At 43.3% G+C, this 22,624-nt stretch overlaps 1 protein-coding gene across 2 annotated transcripts in view; it reads right to left on the bottom strand.

Moving 5' to 3' along the window:
* The window catches only part of TNN (tenascin N), an 80,890-nt gene that overhangs the window by 16,297 nt on the left and 41,969 nt on the right, over positions 1-22,624 (bottom strand). For both annotated transcript variants that reach the window (XM_003824686.5, XM_034941163.3), the window contains 6 exons: positions 15,012-15,278; positions 13,392-13,655; positions 8,541-8,804; positions 5,204-5,334; positions 4,125-4,257; positions 3,543-3,694 (listed from right to left, as the gene is read on the bottom strand). In XM_003824686.5, the coding sequence (XP_003824734.4) occupies positions 3,543-3,694; positions 4,125-4,257; positions 5,204-5,334; positions 8,541-8,804; positions 13,392-13,655; positions 15,012-15,278 (1,211 nt within the window). The remainder of the gene's footprint in view (positions 1-3,542; positions 3,695-4,124; positions 4,258-5,203; positions 5,335-8,540; positions 8,805-13,391; positions 13,656-15,011; positions 15,279-22,624) is intronic.

A 22,624-nucleotide genomic window follows, 5' to 3' on the forward strand; every position in this document is an offset into this window, starting at 1 on the left:
AAATCTTATCTTTCTGTCAGAAAGTTTGAAAATACCAGCCCTACTGAATCTGTTTCCCAAATCAAATTTTCCAAGACTCTGAGAACTTGCTAATTTCCTAGCAAGGTGCCTGGTCCAACCCCTTCCTTGGGACTCTTGTCGTACCAAGGACAGTGGAATTTTGGGATACATGTAGCACCGATGTATGGCTCCACGTACATCACGTCAAATCACGTTCTCACCACAAGGTCAGGCTCAAATCCAACCCTGCCCCCCTAGAATGCATTACGAAGGTATTTGGTCTCTATCTCCTATCAGTGAACCCAGTGCCCAAGCTTGATAGGAGCTTTCCAGCGATGTGTGTGTGTGTGTGTGTGTGTGTGTGTGTAATAATACTTCATCTGGGCCAGGGAAGCTTCCAAAAATGATTCTGGTGCTCTTTGCATCACTGTTTTGAACCAGAACCAGTTCTATACTTACTAGTTGTGTCTTTGGGCAACCTTGACAAGCCTCACTTTTCTAAACTGTCAGATTAAGATGTTAACAGCCTCTCTGTCACGATCTTAAATCAAGGCTTCGGCAAGGTCATTAATCATAGTAAATCATAAAGTAGTTAAGCCAGACCCTGGCATATATAGATATAATAAGTTATTATGATCTCTCAATAAATGTTAGTTTGCATTTTATTATATCAGTTTCCAAATGAACTGACCCACAGGGATCATTTATACATCTTGATCCGGCAGCCTTAATTGACTCACTCAGAGTCTAATCCACTCCCATTCTATGAGATGAAAACACCCTATAATGAACTATTTGGGTATCACAAAACCCCCTTACCAAATAAGTTTCAAAGGGAAAAAGACAAACAAACAAAAGAAACCTCTTTGTGTCTGGTTCTATACTAGAGTTGTCATTGCATTCTAGAACTTACTCAATGCCCTGAATGACTAAATACAGAGAAAAAAAGTCAAACTTGCATTGAAATGTCTGTGGAAAGAGCCTCTAATGCATTAAGACTTTCAAGATGGAAAACAAAGATGGAAATATTTGAGACATTAAGTGTTCCCTGATGTTCTTTCCAGCTTCCCACCAGCGGCAGAGTTTACCTCAGGGCACAGTTCTTCTGGCCTATCCTTCAAATTGAGTTCCTGCTGCTTGGGATGGAAGAATTACCATAAAAGGATTTTGAAAGCTCAGTAAAACAGAGAAACAGACTATGGGTCATCCTTCAGTGACAAAGGACTCTTGAACCCCCCCAAAAAAACTGTAACAACTGTCAGTAAAATGTTTTGTGGGGAAGTTTTCAGGACTCCATGTTTTCTGGAGCATGGTGGCTTTAAGTAAAACCCTGCAGAACCTCAGTTCATGCATGACCCCCAGGAGTCTGGCTCAGAAAACAAGACTTGGGGTGGGGTTGGGGCTGGGGAGGGTGAGAATGCACAGTGGTTTTATTATTTTGGGAACCGATCTCTGTGTTTGAGGAGGGGGTCATTTGCATGAGCAGAATGTAAATGGCAAGCTCCTTGGGGGCAGGGATTTCTGTTGGTTTGGTTCACTGCTGGATCTTGAGTACATGAAGCAGTGCCGACACATAGTAGGCACTCAATAAATATATGTGCAATAAGTCATGACTATTCCAGGGCAGACAGACTGACAGATCTCTTTCTAAATGTTGCCCCAGATAACTCCTTCTGTGTGGGAGCTTGGCTTACACAAAGGCCACACTAGACAATACAAACGTCCTGCCAAAAGTCAATTACAGGCACAAAGGCAGGAAATTGGGCTGCAGGCCTGAAGGGACAGAATGCTTAGCCTTATAATGGTGCTGATGAAAAGCAGCAGGTACAGCCCTATGGGTCTGGTCAGGTGGAAGACCTCCCATGTTACATTCTGCTCTGTTGTTTTTATAAATCAATCGGGAATTTCCCCCAGCCAATCCAAGTACTGCCTTTCAACCGTCAGATGCCGCTGTGCAGATAATAAGTTTTCTTCATTGCTGCTCATCAGATGGTATCTTCTTATTCATGGCTGCTCAAGTGTCTTTGGTTTCCCAGGCCCCTGAGTGAATGTGTAAATGAATAAGGTTTGAGCACTATGAGATCATGCTCTCTCTTTCCCACAGTGAGTTGCAGATGCACAGCAGGTTAAGGCTGCATGCTGGCTTGGAGCAGTGAGAGTCTTTATCGTTCAGGCACAGGGAGAAAAGGGGCAAGGGGAGATGGAAGGATCAGATTGCAACCCTCAAAAACAGCTTATCATATAATTGGATCAGGCTGATGCAATCAAAGAAGCTACCATGTGGTTTAGGCAGACAATGGCCCAAGAGAATAAAACATCTACACAGAAGAGGGACAATTAGAGCATTGCCCAAGTTTCCGTCTTTCAGACTTTAGTCTTTCCAATCAAAACCTCAAAGGCCTTGTTGCTGTACTGTGGAGACAGGGTACAGAACTTGGACAATGGACTCCAGTTCAGAGGTCTGAACTCCCCAGACAGGCTATGTATGCATTTGCATCTTGGATGACCTGAGATGAACTCACTGAGAAGACCAATGATTAGGAGGCTGGAGTTTTGAAATCTGGTCCCAGCTTTGTCATTCTTGTATGACTTAGGCCAGGCACTTCTTTCTGTGGGACTCACTGTCCCTATCTGTAAAATAAGAAAAACAATCCTCTCTCACTTACTCTAAAGCTGTTGTGTGAGGGTCATGTGTACAGAAGTGCTTTGAAGAAGGTAAAATATAGGTAATACATACATATAAGGCATTACTAGATGATGATCAACTCACAAGCCTTCATAGTCATCAGCCTTAGTCTAACCAAGCCTGTTCTAGGACAGTGGTTAAGTACTAGGCTCTATCCTTACAGTTGATTGGTGTCAGAGGCATTTGAACCAGAGCCATCTTGAGTGAGTGCTAAGACAATGAGGCTGGGACTTGCTGGGCTGCATTCCCAGAAAGTTAGGTATTCCTAGCCTCCAGATGTTTATGGTTAAGGGAACAGATTGACAGTGTTTACTAAACAGACCCAGACTTAGGAATGTCCTGATATCTTGAGAACAGAAGCACTCCTAATGTTGCTTTAAATATAATAATATTGATTCTCACAAAATATAGTAATTAAGAAAATTAATCCTTTATCACAAACCATTGTAATAGAGCACATCCCCTCATGATCTTTTTTATCCTATATATAAACAAGTCTTGTACCTAGGGTGCATGCATTCCTCCTTACTTTCAGAAACGCCCTACTCTGTCTATGGAGTAGCTGTACTTTCACCACTTTACTTTCTTAATAAACTTGCTTTTGCTTTGCATTGTGGACTCGCCCTGAATTCTTTCTTGCATGAGATCCAAGAACATTCTCTTGGGATCTGGATGGGGACCCCTTTCCTGTAACATTGGGATCTCTCTAAAAACAGCTACAAGCCACCAAAACTCCTCTCTTCCATGGGTGGAGAAGAAATAGGGCTCCAAACACTCTATGGAGCATCCATGACCGGCATCCTGGGCTGAGAAGGAAGGCCCTACACAGAGCTCCCCAGGGTTCTGCGTGACTCACAATCCAGCCACCTCCGTCCGTGTCCATGTCACAGTACGCCTGCAGGGGCCGGCTGGCATCGCCATGCAGGTAGATGGTGTACAGACCACTGGCGGCATTGCTGTTCTGCTGAACCTGACTGCAGTCCGAAGGGTGTGGGAAACGGGCACCAACTGGGAGCCAAGCAGAGAGAGTGTTGTTAGGACAAGGGCAAGGAGGAAAGAGGTGGAGTTTCTTCCTATTTTAAGGCAATTTATTTTGTTTGGAAATTATTTCATAACTTCCTACTTCAGCTTCTTCCAACTCTTCACTCATATCTTATTTTTCTCATCAACTCCCCAAATGCACCAGGAAAAGGTCAAGTTCACATCACTTCCTCCCCCAACTCAACTCCCTCACAAAATAACACTCTATTTCACTCCTCTCTTTAGCCTCCCCACTGTGGGGTGGATTTCTTTTGAACACACAACCCCATTTCCACTTCCCCATGCCTAGAGAAATCAATAGTTCTGCATCCACTTGCTCCTCCCTGGACTCCTTTGCTAGCCTTTCCGATGCTGGTTCTCATTGCATGGTCGTTCAGAGTACAGGATTCCATATTACCTGTGGAGAGGGTGGTGGATACATTTCTGCTCCGGCGACCACCCTTAAAGGCAACAAGGGAGACAGGGTAGGTGGCGCCTTGCTCAAGGCCTTGCAACTCAAACCTCTGGTCTTCTCGTCCCAGCTGCATCTCCTACCAAACAAGGGAGAGATTAGACAGCCAGTGACTCAGTTTATCACCCACTAGCACCCTAGGTGTCAACAGCGTTCCCTGGTGCTAATGACAGAAGCTCTCTGAGAGCACAGTATTTTGTCTCTCCAAAGCCTCAGTGGCAGCCCAGAATCGCAGTGGGTCCCAGCCACTTCTCTGGAGAGCCATGCCATGGAGAGTCAGCACTACTGGGAGCATCAGCTGAGAACCAGCACCCAGGACTGCAGCTTCAGGATCACCGGCCAAGTTTCTGGGAGACTTTGGCCTTCAGATACACACAGGGGCTCTAACTATAGTGGCTACATTGCCAGCAGGAACAGGCTGGCAATGCCGGGCTAAGGAGAAATTAATAGGGGAGGTGAAACTGGCCACTGATATCTGAGACAAGGAGATAGTTGATATTTCAATAAACTTCCTTCTGAACCAGTCTTACTTCCTCTATAAACATAGGGCTAACCTTCCTAGCTGTGCTGTCATAAGCACTAATTAAGATAACACATAAACCTAAGTGTCCTTCCTGTTTTTATTTCCTCCTTTCTTTCTTCATTGGCAAGGAGGGAGAATAATAATTTTCCATTGGGACAGGTTTTGAAAATTTGCTGGCCTTCAGATTCTAAGGGGAGGTATAACCCTTGAAATAAGGGTTAATCAATTTGTTCAATACATATATATCGAACACCTACCATGTGCTAAGCACTGTCCTATGCACTTTAGATATGGTGATAAATGAAACAGACAAACATAGAGCTTACATTTATTGGGGAAGACTAACAATAAACAAAATAACCCAGGGCAGATGTACAACCAGCAATGTGATCAGTAAAGATCAGCAAGTTGCCATGAGGCCAGCAAATGAGCTGATTGGCCCAAGTTAGTTGCTTCACACAGAAAAGAAGGCACCAGGAGAAAAGACAAGGAATCCCCGTACCTTAACTGTGCCGTCTGGGAACTGGTAAGTCAGAATGTAGCCGTGGATCTGAGCAGAGGGGGGCGTCCAGGTCAATATGCCACCAGACTGCGTTACAGCAGATGGACGAAGGTTTCTGGGAGGGTCGAGTTCTGTATGTAGAAAGTCAGGTAATTGTTATTACTAAGATACAACTGAGGCAAGGTAATTTTTGAGACATCAGTTTATATTTTCCCCTTTTCAAACCCTCCCATTTCTCCTCCTTCTTTCAAGCAGTTTGCAGGCTCTCTTCCTCCCTGCCACAGGGCCTTTCTGACCTTTGTTTCTACAAGTACAGACTCATTAGAGACAAGAAGAACAGGGCGTTGGGTGGGTCCCAGAGGAAAGGAATCTGGGCCCCCATTTCCCAGGCAGGTTCCCACAAAGTGGTGGATATTAACAGCCTAGATTGGCAGATAGATCCTCAGAGATAGCAGGGCTCCCAAAAGGACGTGGAAAGATAAGAGGGCCACAGATCTGAAAGGGCCGTGCACAAAGAAACCAGGGTGACTTGGCCCGCCTGGAAAGTTGCCTGAAATGCTGGATGGGCCCCAATGCCTGTCACTGGGAAACTACCCAAGACTTACATACAGCCCTGAGGAAGGAGCTCACCCTAAGTAGAATATGGGCTTATGATTGAAATTAAGTTGGCATAGAAACAAAAAGTTGGCCAGGCACGGTGGCTCATGCCTGTAATCCCAGCACTTTGGGAGGCCAAGGCAGGCGGATCACAAGGTCAAGAGTTCGACACCAGCCTGGCCAATATGATGAAATCCCATCTCTACCAAACATACAAAAATTAGCCGGGTGTGGTGGTGGTCGCCTGTCATCCCAGCTACTCGGGAGGCTGAGGCAGGAGAATTGCTTGAACTCGGGAGGCGGAGGTTGCAGTAAGCCAAGATCACGCCACTGCACTCCAGCCTGGGTGACAGAGCAAGACTCTGTCTTAAAAAAAAAAAAAAAGAAAGAAACAAAAAGTTATGTTTCTTACATATTGTTACATATTGAAGTGTGTGGCCTTAGATGCATACCCAGTAGAGAAAGAAGAGAAGGAGAAGGCGAGGGAACAGGTGCTTGTATAGAGGACAGAGAGAGAGAGAGAGAAGGAAAGAAAGAAAGAGAGAGAAGCGAGAGAAAGAAAGAAAGAGGAGAGAGAGTGGGAGAGAGAAAGAAAGAAAGAAAAAAGGAAAAGAAAGAAAGAAAGGAGGGAGGGAGGGAAGGAAGGAAGGAGAGAGAGAAAAGAAGAGAGAAAGGGAGAGAGAGAGAAAGAAAGAAAGGAAAGAAAGAAAGAAAGAAAAAGAAAAAAGAAAGAAAGGAGGGAGGGAGAGAAGGAAGGAAGGAGAGAGAGAAAAGAAGAGAGAAAGGGAGAGAGAGAGGGAGAAAGAAAGAAAGAGAAAGAAAGAGGGAGAGAGAGAGAAGGAAGGAAAAGAGAAGAAAGGAAGAGGTGGGGGAGGGAAGAGGGAAAGAGAAGGGATATAGGAAGAGCAGAGCTTTTCTTCTATGTACTTCCTCACCCAAACACTAGAGGGAACACGTGGGTAAGCAAGTGTGCACTGTAGACCAGGAAAACAGAAGTTCAGCAAAAATACTGGTCAACATCACTGGTCAGAAGGCTCTTTTTTTTTTTTTAACCAAAGAAGATATGAATGGAAATTTCTCTTTTGAAAAAGCATTATCATAGAAGGTTATTTTAATTTAGAACTTCCCAAAAAGACGTCTCCAGGCTATTTTCTACCCAGTAGCATTTCAGCTGAGAGCTGAATTGCAGTATTTTCATAGAAATCAGACAGCTGTTGTTTTGAATTAGGATGTTTTGACAAATTTTGAGTTTCTGTAATATCAACTTGGTTTGATTTTCTAAAGCATAACATCTGGCATGGATTTTATTCTATTCGTCTCACAGAAAAACTGAATTTCCTGATTTCACAATCAAGGCAAAACTGTGGCTATTTTAACATCTTAAGCAATCTCCTGCCACCTCTTTGACTGCCCACCACTCCCTGGTTATGGACTTGAGATGTCTGTCTTAGTTACTTTCACATTTCTATGAAGCAGGAAAATGAGAATCTTTTTATTGCTGTCTTCAAAAATGGAGAAGGTGAACCCAAGAGAAGATAAACAAGGAAGAGGAGAAGAAAGGAATAAGAGAGAAAGGAACAGAGAAAGGAAGGGGAGAAGGAGGTAGGAAGTGGGAAAGAGGGAAGAAGGGAGAACTGGCTACTGGTTGCATCTGGAGAGCAACCCTGCATACTAGGGAGTCCGGGACAGAGAGAGGAGTTTGTTTGTTCGTTTGTTTGCTTTTGAGATAGAGTCTCGCTCTTTGTTGCCCAGGCTGGAGTGCAATGGCGCAATCTTGGCTCACTGCAACCTCCTCCTCCTGGGTTCAAGCAATTCTCCTGTCTCAGCCTCCCAAGTAGCTGGGATTACAGGCACCTGCCACCACACCCAGCTAATTTTTGTATTTTTAGTAGAGACAGGGTTTCTCCATGTTGGTCAGGCTGGTCTCAAACTCCTGACCTCAGGTGATCCGCCCGCCTCGACCTCCCAAAGGGCTGAGATTACAGGCATGAGCCACCACACCTGGCCGTTTTTTTGTTTTGTTTTGTTTTGTTTTAACACATCTCTACTTAGTTTGAAAATATTTACTATAAGCATATATTACTTTTTAGATTAAAAATGCAAGCTAATTTTAACTAATAAAAATCATAGAGAAATTCAAGCCATCTCTAGGTCCCGTGGCAACACTTGGTGCGCTCAGCCATGGATGGAATGGACAGACCTTGCCCGTACTGCCTGAAGAGGCTCATAGACCTCAGGGTGGGCACAGTGCTCTCTTCCAAGTGCCTCTGGGTTCTGACCTCCGTGATGCTCTGCCAAGATCAGAGGCCCCATCACACACACAAAATACATGCAATTCAGGCACCTTTCATCATCAACTGAGGATGGAATGGAGAAAGATGCATCCCCATTGCCTCCATTCTGGAAGATGGAAACAGAAGAGGCTCCTGCCTTTATCTTCTCCCAACTGCAGCTGAGGCCCAACCATTTTCTCCATAGCAAGTGTGGAGAGTCTGAGTGCTGGGCCAGGTGGAGGGGTGAGGGAGGCCACCTTTGACACCAGCACTCCCTCTATACTCTCTCATCTTATCTGAGCTGTTGTGTCAACTTAATTAGCTCAAAGACGTAAAAAAGGAACCACTTTGAAGAATGTCCTCGGGTAAAGCAACCACCCTCCTGCTCCCCTCCCCAGCCCACTGATGGAGGAAGGTTCTCTCCTGATAAGTGTGAGGTGTTCCCCTGGCCTGGTCCCTCTCAGTACCTGTCTGGGCCTTGGTGTCAGCCTTCTTGCTCTCCTGGGCCCCCTTCTGGGCCCACACGTGCACCATGTACTCCATGCCTGGTCTCAGGCCTGTCAGGACAGTGCTGCTGTGCTCCTTCCCCACCGGAACCTCCCTGGTCTCTCCGTCGGCAGAGGTGTAGCGCACCATGTACTTGTCAATGGTGGCCTGAACCGGGTCCCAGGAGACAGTGGCCATATTCTCCGTCACCCAGTCAGTCACTAGGTTTTTGGGGCTGTCAATTTCTTTTTTAAAAGATTTAGAAAAGGCTGAACTTTAGAACAAAGGAAGACATCGCATCTTACCACCTCATCACCAGGAGCTCTCCATCATGTTATCATTAATAATGGTAGAATTCCACTTAAAACACGAGTCAAAGGCCCCTGGTCTCCATTTCCAAGGAAACAAACCACTGGATATAAAACTGGAAGGAATCAGATCGTCTCCCACTTTTTAATATAAAAAATTTCTGTCCTTGTAATTCTCATCAAAATAACAATAAAACTTCCTGAGCAACAAGATAAGCCACCAAAACTGCTGTGGATATACCCTCTTTTCTGATCTCCCTGGTATCTAGTTGTTTTGTTTCACAGAATTTGAGAGCCAAGAAGTCATATCCTCCAACCTTTCTGACTTATAAAAGGGGAGGAGAATGGAGGCCCAGGGAAATGGAAGGTCTAGGCCAAGTTCCTGTTGACATCTTATGTTAAAGCCAAGACTCTTCGCTCTGAATTTTAGGCCTTCCCACCCTCTCAAGGACTTTGCTGCAGATCTGCCCTTTCTCTCCTGTGTCATCAATCTCTTCTTCTCTGTCATCAGTCCCAGACAAGCAAGGTCTAGAATCCCCCATCCTCTCCCGTATCATTCCATTTCTCTGCAACCTTAAACTGACAGAGTGTCTCAAGAGAAATGTCTACATACCTTAACTTCACTGCTCACTCTCCAATCAATCCTGTTTGCATCTTTCTATGCCACACAACTAAATCTGCTAGTCTAAGTCACCAACAACATCCGTGTTGCCACATCTAATGCATACTTGCCATTCTCAACTTTACACTGCTTCTGGGTGGCATTTGGCAGAGCTGATCCACTCCTTCCTTCTTGAAACACTCTCAACCCTTGGCTTCCATGACTACATACTCCCTTGATTTTCCTAACTCACTGGCTCTTCTTCAGTCCTTTGTTAGCAACCTTCAAACACTGGAGCACCCAAAGCTCCCTTTCTCTGTTATTTGTTGTGTTTTGTTTTGTTTTGTTTTGTTTTGTTTTGTTTTGTTGATACAGAGTCTCGGTCTTTCACCCAAGCTGGAGAGCAGTGGTGCCATCATAGGTCACTGCAGCCTTGACCTCCCAGGCTCAAGCAATCCTCCCACCTCAGCCTCCGGAGTAGCTGGGAATACAGGTGCATGCCACCACACTCAGCCAATTTTTGTATTTTTTTTTTTTTGTAAAGACAGGATTTCACCAGGCTGGTCTTGAACTCCTGAGCTCAAGCAATTCACCTACCTCAGCCTCCAAAAGTTCTGGGATTACAGGTGAGAGTCACTGCACCTGTCCCAAAGCTCCCTCTTTTCCTCTCTGTACTTTTCCACCTAGGTGATCTCACTCATGCCCATGGCTTTAAATACCAACTGGATGCTAATCGCTCCACAATATCTATTAATTCTGAGCCCCTGACTAGTTTATACAACTGCATCTCCACCACGGTGCCTGGCCTGTATTAGACACTCAGTAAATATTTATGTAATCAATAAATGAATCACTCAATTAACCAAGGAATCTCACAAGTATCTTGAACTTAAATATTTAAAAGTCTTGATGTTTCTCCCCAAACTTTTTATTTCTCAGTCTCCCCTCTCAAGAAATGGTAGTCCAATCTCCCATGTTGCTCAAATAAAAAACACAGGTCATACTTGAGTCCTCATTTTCTTCCTACCCCACATCTATCAACAGGTATTATCATCCATACCTCAAAAATATATTCCAGACATCCCCTCTTCTCTGTCCCTTTTGCCATCATGCTTACCTAGACAATCAGCATTTTGCACCCAGACTTTTCTAGCAGCTTCCCTACGAACCTCCCAACTTCTATCCTTGTCATTTTCTCCATTTATTCTCCTCACTGTGGCCTGGAAAATGTTTTTTAAATGAACACTGCATCATATCACTCTTCTAGTATTAATAAGTATAGCCCATTTTGTCCTCTAAGCACCACATGGTCCTGGCTGATCTGCCCCTGCTCCTCCCGCCTCATCTCAGGCCACTTGCTCTTCCACCCTCTATGCACCAGCAAAACTGGCCTCTTTTCATTCTCCAACCATCCCAGGTACTATTCCAGCTGGGGGACATCACACATACTCTTCCCTTTGCCAGAAATGGCTAGTTTTCGCCAAAATCCATTCTCCCCCTTCTTCTGTAAGCACACTTACTGTCCAACAGATCTCTCTGCAATGATGAAAGTATTCTATAATCGGCACAGTCTGATACTGTAGCCATTAGTCACATGTGGCTACTGACCATTTGAAATGTGGCTAATCCAAATGAGAAAATATTTTTATTTTATTTTTAATTAATTAAAATTTAGGCTGGGCATGGTGACCCATGCCTGTAATCCCAGCACTTTGGGAAGCCGAGGCAGGAGGATCACTTGAGCCCAGGAGTTCAACATAGTGAGACCCCATCTCTAAAAGAAATAAAATTACAGGTTTAGTGGCACATGCCCATGGTCCCAGCTACTTGGGAAGCTAAGGTGGGAGGATGGCTTGAGCCTGGGAGGTCAAGCCTGCAGTGAACTGTGATCATACCACTGTACTCCAGCCTAGCTAACAGAATGAGACCCTGTCTCTGAAAATAAAATAAAAATAAAAATAATTTTAATAGCTACATGTAGCTAGCAGCAGCTGTGTTGGTCAGGACAGCATAACCAAAGTAAAGCTGGGCACAGGGCCATCCAGCTAAAGACCTCATTTCCTAGCCTTTTTTGCAGTGAGGTCTGTCTGGGACCTGGCAATGGAACATGAGAAGGGCTGATATGTGCAATGTCCCAGTGATGCCCTGACCTTCATCATGCCTCTTCCCACTGGCTACAATGCAGACAGGGTGGTGATCAGGTAAAGGAGGGCAAATTGCTAGGGATGACTAAGCAACAATCACAGAAGAAGCCTGGGTCTCCTGGACGAGGAGCTACCATATCAGCCCTGGACATTCTACAGAGAGGAATACACTCCATTCCTGCTGAAGCAACTGTTATTTGAGTGTTTCTGTCTATGTATATCCTATTACTACTCACCCTTCCCATCTGCAAGACATCCTTACCCTGTAATTCTCTATACCTACACCATGTTCATCTCCTTCACAGAATTTAGCATAATTTACGGTTTTAAATGTGTTTTCTTATTTATTGTCTATCTTCACTCTAGGCTTCAAGAGAGTAATTTGTTTTGTTCACCACTGTGTTCCCCAGGCCTGGCACTTAGATGATGCTCATTAAAAGTCAGCTGCCTACTGCAAGGAAACAGGGCTCCAGCCACCCAGGTGAATACTTGCTCCTTTCTATCACACAGCGTCTATTCGGTCAAACCTATACAAAATAGCTTGCCACAAAACAGGTTTTTAATCAGTGGTTTTAAGAATTTTATATTGGTTTTACATTATTTTCTATAGCTGAGAGACACAATGATTAAAAACACAGGCTTTGGAAAGAGTTTTAAGACATTCATGGGCCCGGGCGCAGTGGCTCATGCCTGTAATCCCAGCACTTTGGGAGGCCATGGTAGGCGGATCACGAGGTCAGGAGATTGAGACCATCCTGGCTAACACGGTGAAACCCCGTCTCTACTAAAAATACAAAAACAAAATTAGCCGGGCATGGTGGCGGGCGCTTGTAATCCCAGCTACTTGGGAGGCTGAGGCAGGAGAATGGCATGAACCCGGGAGGCGGAGCTTGCAGTGAGCCGAGATAGCGCCACTGCACTCCAGCCTGGGCGACAGGGCAAGACTCTGTCTCAAAAAAAAAAAAAAAAGGCATTCATGGGACTGCTCCCACTGGGTCCATTACTATAGTTTTGTCAGACATGCTTGAACCAGAGCAACTCCATCTTGAATAGGAACTGGGTCAAATAAGGGTGAAACCTACTGGGCTGCATTCCCAGATGGTTAAGGCATTCTAAGTCACAGGATAAGATAGGAGGTCAGCACAAGATACAGGTCATAAAGACCTTACTGATAAAACAGCCTGCAGTAAAGAAGCCAGCCAAGACCCACCAAAACGAAGATGGCAATGAGAGTGACCTCTGGTCATCCTCACTACTACACTCCCACCAGTGCCATGACAGTTTACAAAAGCCAAGGCAATGTCAGGAAGTCACCCTATATGGTCTAAAAAGGGGAGGTATGAATAATCCACCTCTTGTTTAGCATATCTTCAAGAAATAACCATAAAAATGGACAACCACAAGCCCTCGGGGCTGCTCTGCCCATGGCTAGTAGCCATTCTTTTATTCCTTTACTTTCCTAATAAACTTGCTTTCACTTTACTCTATGGACTCACCCTGAACTCTTTCTTGCACAAGATCCAAGAACCCTTTATAAGGGTCTGGATCGGGACGCCTTTCCTGTAACACGTTGTTCTTTCTTTGGGTGAATGAAAGTTTTTTGTTTGTTTGTTTGTTTTTTGTTTTTGTTTTGTTTTGTTTTGTTTTTACAGCAAAGTCTCCTAAAACAGTCTGCAGCCCTGAGGTTACAGATGCCAAAAGCAGCTGCATCATCACTCAGCTGCAATAGATCAACCTGCAGCTACTACCCGGGTTTGCTCTTCTCTTCACTTCTGTTACCTGTCTGGGCCTTGGTGTCAGCCTTCTTGCTCTCCTGGTTCCCCTTCTGGGCCCACACGTGCACCGTGTACTCCACGCCCGGCCTCAGGCCCGTCAGGACAGTGCTGCTTTGCTCCTTCCCCACTGGAACCTCCCTGGTCTCTCCGTTGGCAGATGTGTAGCGCACCACATACCTGTCAATGGTGGCCTGCACCGGGTCCCAGGAGACAGTGGCTGTATTCTCTGTCACCTGGTCAGTGACCAGGTTCTGGGGGCTGTCAATGTCTGAAAAAAAAAAATGCTGATCAATATGCACTATGAACAGGTGCCAGAGTGCAGAAACTGGTGGCCATTTTGCGTGGGGTGAAACCCTTTCATGTTTTGTGGGGTTTCCGCCTCATATGCTCTTGTTTCATTTTTAGCTGTTTCATGGACATCATCTTCTCCCCCAAGATATACCTGGCTCCTCAAGTAGAAAGCACAATAGATCAGAACCTGAGAATCCAGGCTGTTACCTCTACCAAGTCTTTAGCAAAACAAATCTTTTATTCATCTAGTAAGGGTATATCAAGCCCCAACTCTGTCCATGAAATGTTCTAGACAGTGTGCAGAATCCAGAATTGGAAAAGACATGGTCTCTGCTCACAAGGAACTAACAATTTTGTGTCTCGCATCATGTCAGTAAAGACCTCCCATTTCACACTAGAAGATTCTAAAAGCCACTTCTAAATGTAAGCCCCTGGAGGAAGAGGGCAGCATCCTATTCTCCTGTGTTCCCAGTGCCTAGTAGTGGGCAGGGCACGTGGAAAATGCTCACTATATATTATTAAAGGAATCCTCAAAAAGTAAAACCCTGGTTGAATATTCTCTAGCATATCATAGATTCACTCGTCATGCTGGTTTGCTGATTAAATCACTGTACAAAATATGGTTAGATATCGCTTCCACTAAAATAAGAATATAACGTAGGAGCTATCCTTATCCTCAAAACTCTGGCCAACGTACACTCTGCTATTCCACAAGAGGAATACGCTCCTTTCTTGTTTAAGCAACTGTTATTTGGTTGTTTTGGCCATGTGTATCCTATTACTATTTCCCCTTCCTATCTGAGAAACATCACTACTTCATTATTCTCTATACCTACACCATGTCATCTCCTTCATAGAACTTATCATAATTTCTAGTTATAAATTTCTTTTATAGTTATAATGTGATTCATTTGTCATAAAGCAAATGATATACATCTCCTTGCTATGGCAGATGTGACATCTATGTTCTTAAAGTCAAATTTTCAATATACTATTATTATTAACAAAATTTGATTTTCATTTTCTGTTCCCACTCACAAACTCACTAAGAGACCCTCGATACTGTCTACAGCAAAAGATCCATGCAATCAGAAGAGGAGTTGATGGACATGACCATGTAATCATAGCTTGGAGACTGCCTTGTGGCCCTGACTTGCAAGGAAACTAGTTAAAGGAAAATGAGGGATGGTGTGTGCAATCTGTTATGAAGGGACGCCATCCCACTCTTCCATTAATCATTGACTTCTGCCAATGTCAGAGAAGGAAAACAAAACTTGTCATCCACTGACTTAGCATGAAAGCTCTTATATTCCCAAAGAACAATGCTCCTTACCTGTCTGGGCCTTGGTGTCAGCCTTCTTGCTCTCCTGGACCCCCTTCTGGGCCCACACGTGCACCGTGTACTCCACACCCGGCCTCAGGCCCGTCAGGACAGTGCTACTCTGCTCCTTCCCCACCGGAACCTCCCTGGTCTCTCCATCCTTGGCAGACGTGTAGCGCACCACATACCTGTCAATGGTGGCCCGCACCAGGTCCCAGGAGACAGTGGCCATATTCTCTGTCACCCGGTCGGTCACCAGGTTTTGGGGGCTGTCAATGTCTGAAAAAAAAAATTGCTGATCAATAAACACTATTAACAGGTACCAAAGAGTGAGATCTGGGCATTTTACTTGTGGTAAGGCAGTTTCCTGTTCTTATGGTTTCTCCATATCATATGCTGGTTTTCAGTTGTTTCATGGATATAGACCTTATCCCCACAGCTGGATTCTTGGATTTTCAACAAGGCAGCACAGGAGAGTGGTATGAGTACTAAATCCAAAGTCAGAAGAACTGGGTTCTAGTTCCAGCCCAGAGATGCAGAGCAGAGGTGCAGGTTGGAGCCAGGTTACTAGCAATCTAATCCCAGCTCTGCCATCTGCCAGTTGTGGCTCTGGACAGTTCAGCTGTTCCTGGCTGGGCCTCAGCTTCTTCATCTGTAAAATCTGAGGTTTGGGTTAGATAAACTTTTAAGGTTCATTCAAGCATGAATATTCCATGCATGTAACTAATTTCATAACTTACTAACTTGTTTTTGTGACTTTGGGCAAGTTGCTTTACTTTACTTCTGTATTTGTAACAAGTGGTTGTTAATGATTATTGCACTTATCACTCTGAGTAGCTCTGTAAACCAAGAGAAAAAAATGATATGTAGCAAAGGGGCTTTGAAAATGTTAAAGTATTACAGTGTTTACCACTCTGAAGCCACAGAATATTTACTCTATAATTTAAAATGTAATTAAGGGAAACCTACCTCTCTGCCTCAATTTTCTCCACAAGAAAAAAAAAGGCAGGGAAAAATAATATTAGTACATATTCTACAGAGTTATTGTGAATATTATATGAGCTAATAACATGTCTCCTAGTGTGACATCAGCAAGATGGCCAGTTAGAAATCCCTGACACTCATCTTCTGCACAAAAACAACTAAAAGAATAAACAACGACATTAAAAAAAATAACTAAAGGAGAGTGCAGAATTATGTCAAAGGAGAAACAGAAACTCTGGTGAGCACAGAAACTCAGGATAGCCACATAGAGAACAGAAGGAAACACTGGGACCCCACCACCCCATTGCCCAGGTAAGAGCAGCTGGAAACCAGGAAGAACTTCTCCCTACAGCAAAACGTAAGCAAGAAGATCCCAGTAGCCCCTATCAGCACCTTGTACACCTACCGTCCTCACCACTGGGATCTCCTACAGCTCTCACAGGCACTAAGCCCAGCTGAGGGAGCTGCCTACAGGCACACAACTGTGCTCCCTCAGAAATGGAGCCAACACTGTGCCCCACCCCCTGTGGCCTGCATGGCTATTGTGCTACACCGTCTTGGTGTCTTGGAACTGGAGCTACTGTTGGCATGTGTCTTGCTCTCGGGGTGAGTAGCCATTCTCCCCTTCATCCCTAAGGGTAAACTGCTGCTGAGACACCACCACCCAGTGACCTGACATCTCCAAGCGGAGCTGTGAGCAACTGTTACACCTTTCCCCATGGGGCCAAGCAGCAGTGGAACCACTCCACATCCCCCTCCCCTACCCACTCATTCCAGAGCTGAAACTGCACGCTCTTTCCTGGAGAATCATTACTTTGGTAAAACAGCTCCATCCACTTCTGTCACACTAGGCAGCACTCTACTCGTAGGGGCCTGAGCTGAAACTGCACTAGTTTCAGCTCCTCAGGGAAGCTCCTCAGGGAACAATGCTTTTGGCAGAGCCCTATATCCCAGGAAAATGGTGTTGAGGCCATCCAGCATAGTCACATCCCTCAGGACTGAGCTGGAGTGGCACATTGCCCGCTGGGGAATCAGTGCCTCAACCAAGCTGAGCAGCTGCACGTCCTAGGGCTCTGCCGACATAGTACCCTAGGTCCCAGGGAAATACAGCAGTGGTTGGCTAAGACACCCCACCCTACTGGCCAGACAACTCTAGTATTCTTCTTCCCTAGAGCTGGACTAGGGCCCCTGAGTCTGAGCTCCTGAGACACTCTTCTCGCAGGGAGTAGATTCATTGTTGTGCTGCTCCCTGCCCTGGTACAGCCCAAAAAACAGTGTGCTTGATTATTTTGGGATGCTTGCTGCTGCTGCATCTGGCCTTACAGAGACTGGGATACTGCCAAGTCCCACCATTGTAGAGTCTAGAATCCCCACTACACAATTCCTCACCCCTAGGGATCCAAGTTGCCACTGAGCTCTATTGGTGCAGGTTCCCAAATTACAGCAATTACAGCCATATCCTGCACCCCGGTCTCACACTTCCAGAGCACTTCTTCTTCCTCCAAGTTAAACCACGGCTGCACCCTGCCCATCAGGGGTAGAATTACAGTTACAAACTGACCCCCTGAAGCCAAGCTGCTAGGCACTATAGGCATCCTATATCCAGCCCTGACACAGAGATCACTCTGCATCCCAAGACTCAAGTGCCACTATAGTTTCACAAGACCTTGAGCCTAAGTAAGACCTTGCCCCACAGTTGCTTTGAGCACCTGTACTTGAAACCCAGTGTCATGGCAGCTGCTTCTATGCCATGTCAGACCTGACACCAAGAGGGAGACTTTCAGCTAAGCCTTCCCATTATGGGGAAAATAAGAATAGAATAGCCCTTGCCACAATAGCCCTTGCTACCAAGGACATTAACAACCTATAGTGCCACCACCACTACCACAAACTTCTGTAGTCTAGGCCACTGATATGCCCATAGTTATTGCTGATGTCAAACACAGCCAAAGAAGCTGCACAAAGACTATACCACTGAACCTACATGAACCACCCTTCCCAACTGGCATATTAAAATTCAACCGAGGTAAAAGTATTTCTCTAAGAAAACCACTCTAGAAAGTTTAGAAGAGGCAATTGTTCCACCAGATACACAGACCTCAATGCAAGGACACAAGGAACATGAAGAAAGCAAGAAAATATGACACTACCAAAGGAACATAATAACTCTCTAGAAACAGACCCCAATTAAAAAGAAATTGATACATTGTCAGAAAAGGAATTCAAAATAATGATCTTAAGGAAACTTAATGAAATTCAAAAAATACAGATAGACAATTTGATGAAATCAGAAAAATAATACATGATATGAATGAGAAATTCAGTGAAGAGATAGATATCACAAAAAAGAAACACAGCTAATGAATTCAATGAGTGAAATTTAAAAATATAATGAAGAGCTTCCACAGCAGACTTGATCAAGCAGAAAAAAGGATCTCTGAACTTGAAGATAAATTGTTTGACATTACCCAGTGAGAGAAAGAAAAGAAATAAAAATGAAAAAGAGTAAAGAAAGCCTACAAAACCTATGGGATACTATTAAGTGAATAAATATTCATATTATAGGAGTTCCAGAAAGAAAAGAGATGTAAAAAGGTATAGAAAACCTACTTAATGAAATAATAGCTGAAAATGTCTCAAGTCTGGGGAGAGATATGAATATTCAGATCTAGGAAGCTCAAGTCCCTAAATAGATTCAACCCCAAAAAGGTCCTCCCTGAAGTATATTATAGTCAAGTTGTCAACAGTCAAAGACAAAGAGAAAATTCTAAAAACAGTAAAAGAAAAGTGTTAGGTCACATATAAGGGAATCCCATTAGACAAACAGCAAAATTCTCAGCAGAAATCTTACAGGCCAGGAGAGAAAGGGATGATATAGCCCAAGCATCTGAAAGGGGGGGAAAAAAGCTGTCAACTGAGAATACCATACCCAGCAAGTCTATTCTTCAGAAATGAGGGAGAAACAAAGTCTTTCCGAGAAAAGGAAAAACTGAGGGAACCCATCACCACTAAACTGGCTCTACAAGAAATGCTCAAGGGAGTCCTACGTTTGGAAGCAAAAAGATGATAATCACAATCATGAGAACATAGAAAAGTATAAACTCACTGACAGAGCAGATACACAAAGGAGAAAGAAAAGGATCAAGCCTCAGTACTACAAAAACCTACCAAATCACAATAAGAAACAATAGTAGAAGAAGAAATTAACAAAGGATATACAAAATAATCTAGAAAACAATTTACAAATGACAGGAATCACTCCCCTCCTATCAATAATAACCTTGAATGTAAATGGATTAAATTCCCCACTTAAAAGATAGACTTGCTGAGGCCGGGCATAGGGCTCATGCCTGTAATCCCAGCACTTTGGGAGGTCGAGGCAGGCAGATCACTTGAAGGTCAGGAGTTTGAGACCAGCCTAGCCAACATGGTGAAACCCTGTCTCTACTAAAAATACAAAAAAAAAAAAAATTAGCCAGACATGGTGGCACATGCCTATAGTCCCAGCTACTTGGAGGGTTGAGGTGGGAGAATCACTTGAACCTGAGAAGCAGAGGTTGCAGTGAGCCGAGATTACACCACTGCATTCCAGCCTGGACAACAGAGTGAGGCTTTGCCTCAAAAAAAAAAAAGATAGGCCGGCTGAATGGATCTTTAAAAAATGACCCACTTATGTGCTACCTACAAGAATCTTCCTACACCTGTGAAAGCACATACAGATGCAAAGTGAAGGGTTGGAAAAAGATATTCCATGTAAACAGAAACCAAAAGCAAACAGGAGTAGCTATGCTTATATGAGATTAAACAGATTTTTTAAGTAAAAAGTATAAAAAGAGGCAAAGGAGGTTATTATGTAAAGAAAAAGAGATCAATTCAGCAAGAGGATACAAGTGAGATTTATCGCAGGGATGCAAGAATAGTTCAACATACACAAATCAATAAATGTGACACATCACATAAACACAATGAAGAATAAAAAAATACTATCATCTCAATAGATGCAAAAAGCATTTGATAACATTCAACAACGTTTCATGATAAAAACCCTAAACAAGCTAGATATAAAAGAAGCATACCTCAACACGCTAAAGTCCATATAAGACAAACCCATAGCTAACAATACACTGATTGGGGAAAAACTGAAAGCTTTTCTCTAAGAACCAGAACAAGACAAGGATGACCACTCTTACCCCTCTTATTCAACATAGTACTGGAAGTCCTAGCCAGAGCAATTAGGCAACAGAAAGGAATAAAGAGCATCCAAATTGAAAAAGAGGAAGCCAAATTGTCCCTGTTTGCAGATAACATGATCTCATATATAGAAAACCCTAAAAAGCTCCACCAAGACACTCTTAGAACTGATAAATTCAATAAAGTTTCACGATACAAAATTAGCATATAAAAATCAGTAGTGTTTCTATATACCAGCAATGAACTAGCAAAAAAAAAAAAAAAAAAAAATCAAGGAAGCAATCCCTTTTACAATAGCTACTTTTAAAAACACACCCATAAATAAATTTAACCAAAGAGGTGAAAGATCGCTGCAAGGAAAAACTATAAAACACTGATGAAAGAAATTGAAGATGTCACAAAAAAATGGAAATATATCCTATGTTTATGAATGGGAAGAATATTGTAAAAAAATTGTACTCCCAAAAGCAATCTATAGATTCAATGCAATCTGTATCAAAATATCAATGACATTCTTTAGAAAAACAATTCTTTTTTTTTTTTTTTTTTTTTTTGAGACAGAGTCTCGCTCTGTTTCCCAGGCTGGAGTGCAGTGGCATGATCTCAGCTCACTGCGACCTCCATCTCCTGGGTTCAAGTGATTCTCCTGCCTCAGCCTCCCCAGTAGCTGGGATTACAGGCGTGCACCATCATGCCCAGCTAATTATTTTTGCTTTTGTTTTGAGACGGAGTTTCACTCTTGTTGCCCAGGCTGGAGTGCAATGGTGTGATCTTGGCTCACTGCAACCTCTGCCTCCCAGGTTCAAGCGATTCTCCTGCCTCAGCCTCCCAAGTAACTGGGATTACAGGCACCTCCCACCACATTCAGCTAATTTTTGTATTTATAGTAGAGACGGGGTTTCACTGTGTTGGCCAGGCTGGTCTCGAACTTCTGTCCTCAGGTGATTCACCCGCCTTAGTCTCCCAAAGTACTGGGATTACAGGCGTGAGCTACCGCACCCAGCCCTTTTTTTTTCTTGTATTTTTAATAGAAACAGGGTTTCACCATGTTGGCCAGGCTGGTCTTGAACTCCTGACCTCAAATGATCCACCCGCCTTGACCTCCCAAAGTGCTGGGATTACAGGCATGAGCCACTGCACCCAGCCTAGAAAAAACAATTCTAAAATTCATATGGAACCACAGAAGACCCCAAATAGCCAAAGAAATCCTGAGCAAAAATAACAAAGCTGGAGGCATCACATGAGCTGACTCTAATATGTACTACAAAGCTATAGTAACCAAAACAGCTTGGTCCTGGCATTAAAACAGACACATAGGCACAATGGAACAGAATAGAGAACCCAGAAATAAATCCACATATTTACAGCCAACTGATTTTTGACAAGTAACCAAGAACATTCAGTGGGGAAAGAACAGGCTCTTCAATAAATAGTTCTAGGAAAATTGAATATCCATATGCAGAAGAATAAAACTAGACCTCTATTTCTCACCTTATTCAAAAAGTAAATTAAAGTGGATTAAAGCATTAAATGTAAGACCCGAAACTATGAAACTACAGAAGAAAACATTGGTGAAACACTTTAGAACATTGGTCTAGGCAGATATTTTGGGTAAGACTGCAAAAGCACAGGCAACAAAAGCAAAAATAGACAAATGGAAATACATCAAGCTGAAAAGCTTTTGCACAGCAAAGGAAATAATCGACAGAATGCAGAGACAACCTACATAATGGGAGAAACCATTTGCAAGCTGTCTATGTGATAAAGTATTAATAAACAGAATACATAAGGAGTTCAAACTCAACAGCAAAATAATAATAACAATCATCATCTTATTTTAAAATGGGCAAATGATCTAAATAGACATTTCTCAAAAGAAGACATACAAATGACCAACAAACATTTACGAAAAAATGTTCAACATCACTAATCATCAGGGAAATGCAAATCAAAATCACATTGAGATATCATCTCATCCCTGTTAAAACTGCTATTATCAAAAAGACAAACAATAACAGGTACTGGTGAGGATGTGGAGAAAGGGGAATACTAGTTCACTGCTGGTGGGAATGGCAATTAGTACAGCCACTATGAGTAAAAGCATGGAGTTTCCTCAAAAAACTAAAAATAGATGTACCATATGATCCAGCAACCGCACTGCTGAGTATACATCCAAAAAAAAGGAAATCAGTATATCAAAGAGATAGCTGCATGCCCATGTTTACTGCAGCACTATTCATAATAACCAAAATACTGAATTAACCTAACTGTCCACTAGTGGATGGATAAGGAAATTTTGATATATATATATGTATGTGTGTATATATATAATATATATATACACATATACATACACAACAGAATACTATTCAGCCATAAAAAGGAATAAAATCCTTTCCTTTGCAGCAACACAGATCAAACTGGAGGTTATTATGTTAAGTGAAATAAGC

This window comes from Pan paniscus, chromosome 1, assembly GCF_029289425.2.
Source record: "Pan paniscus chromosome 1, NHGRI_mPanPan1-v2.0_pri, whole genome shotgun sequence".
NCBI lineage: Eukaryota > Metazoa > Chordata > Mammalia > Primates > Hominidae > Pan > Pan paniscus.